This window comes from Geospiza fortis, unplaced genomic scaffold, assembly GCF_000277835.1.
Source record: "Geospiza fortis unplaced genomic scaffold, GeoFor_1.0 scaffold371, whole genome shotgun sequence".
NCBI lineage: Eukaryota > Metazoa > Chordata > Aves > Passeriformes > Thraupidae > Geospiza > Geospiza fortis.
In genome coordinates, this window is record NW_005054597.1 from 401675 (window position 1) to 402717 (window position 1043).

The following is a 1043-nucleotide window of genomic DNA, read 5'->3' on the forward strand; positions in this document are numbered from 1 at the left end:
TGGCCTGGGTGTGCAGACAGAGACCCACATGAGCTGCAGCTCCAGGAGCTGAACACTGACTGGCAGAGCTTCTCTGAGAACGAGCTTTTCATGAACACTGGCTGGCAGAGCTTGTCTGTTTGAGAATGAGCTTCCCTGGAGAGTTTTCCATCCTCCTGTCGGTGATGCAGAGCTGGCATTGAATCCTCCAGGAGCTGCTCACTGTGAGGGGCTGCGCACCTCCCCCTGAGCCCAGCTTGGCTGAGCGAGACCTGGTACAGCCAGGTTAGACCAGGAAAGCCTAAAACTGGGGCAGATCAGCTGCAGGAAGGGCCAGACTCATTCCTGGATCACCTGTGTCCCATCACCTTCCCTGTGCTCTTCCCTTGTCCCCAGGCGATGGATTCTCCCTATGCCAACGGAGCCTACAGCCCCCCGTACCCGCACTACGCCAGCCTGCCCCAGGCACGGGGCTTCTACTGCTCGGGGCCCCCGCGCAGCCCCTACCCCCCGGAGCCCACGGGCCTCTACCGGCCCCCGTCGCCCGCTCCCGCCTGGAGCTACGTCCCCCCGGAGTGTCCCCCCGAGGGCTCGGCCCTCCGCAGGCAGCAGGTGCCCGGCTACTCCCCGCCACAGGGAAGGGCAGGGCCGGGGGCACAGCCTGCAGGGCGTGGGTGGTGGGGCTGGGACAGGGGCAGCGGCTCTGCTGGGGCTGGGGGTGGCGCTGAGTGCCTGGTGCAGCCTGGTTTTGCTCTTAGCAAAAGTGGTGGGCACTCTGGAGACTCTGAGCTTTTGGGTCAGGAAAGTGGGAATTGGGCGGCCAACCTGAGCTGCTGCTGGCCCATCTGGCTGCCAGGGCTGGGTGAGGGTGCAGGGCTGGGAGTGACCCCCCTGTAACGCCTGTCCCAGCTTCTAGGGCTGGGTGAGAGTTCAGTGACCCCCCTGTAACGCCTGTCCCAGCTCCCAGGGCTGGGTGAGAGTTCAGTGACCCCCCTATAATGCCTGTCCCAGGGCTGGGTGAGGGTTCAGTGATCCCCTATAATGCCTGTCCCAGGGCTGTGTGA

At 64.2% G+C, this 1043-nt stretch overlaps 1 protein-coding gene across 1 annotated transcript in view; it reads left to right on the plus strand.

Moving 5' to 3' along the window:
- Nucleotides 1-280: 280 nt before the first annotated feature.
- BAG4 (BAG cochaperone 4) overlaps nucleotides 281-1043 on the plus strand; it is a 3093-nt gene continuing 2330 nt past the window's right edge. Inside the window, exon 1 of the mRNA XM_031064504.1 lies at nucleotides 281-700. Within this exon, the coding sequence (XP_030920364.1) occupies nucleotides 379-700 (322 nt within the window). The 5' untranslated portion in view covers nucleotides 281-378. The remainder of the gene's footprint in view (nucleotides 701-1043) is intronic.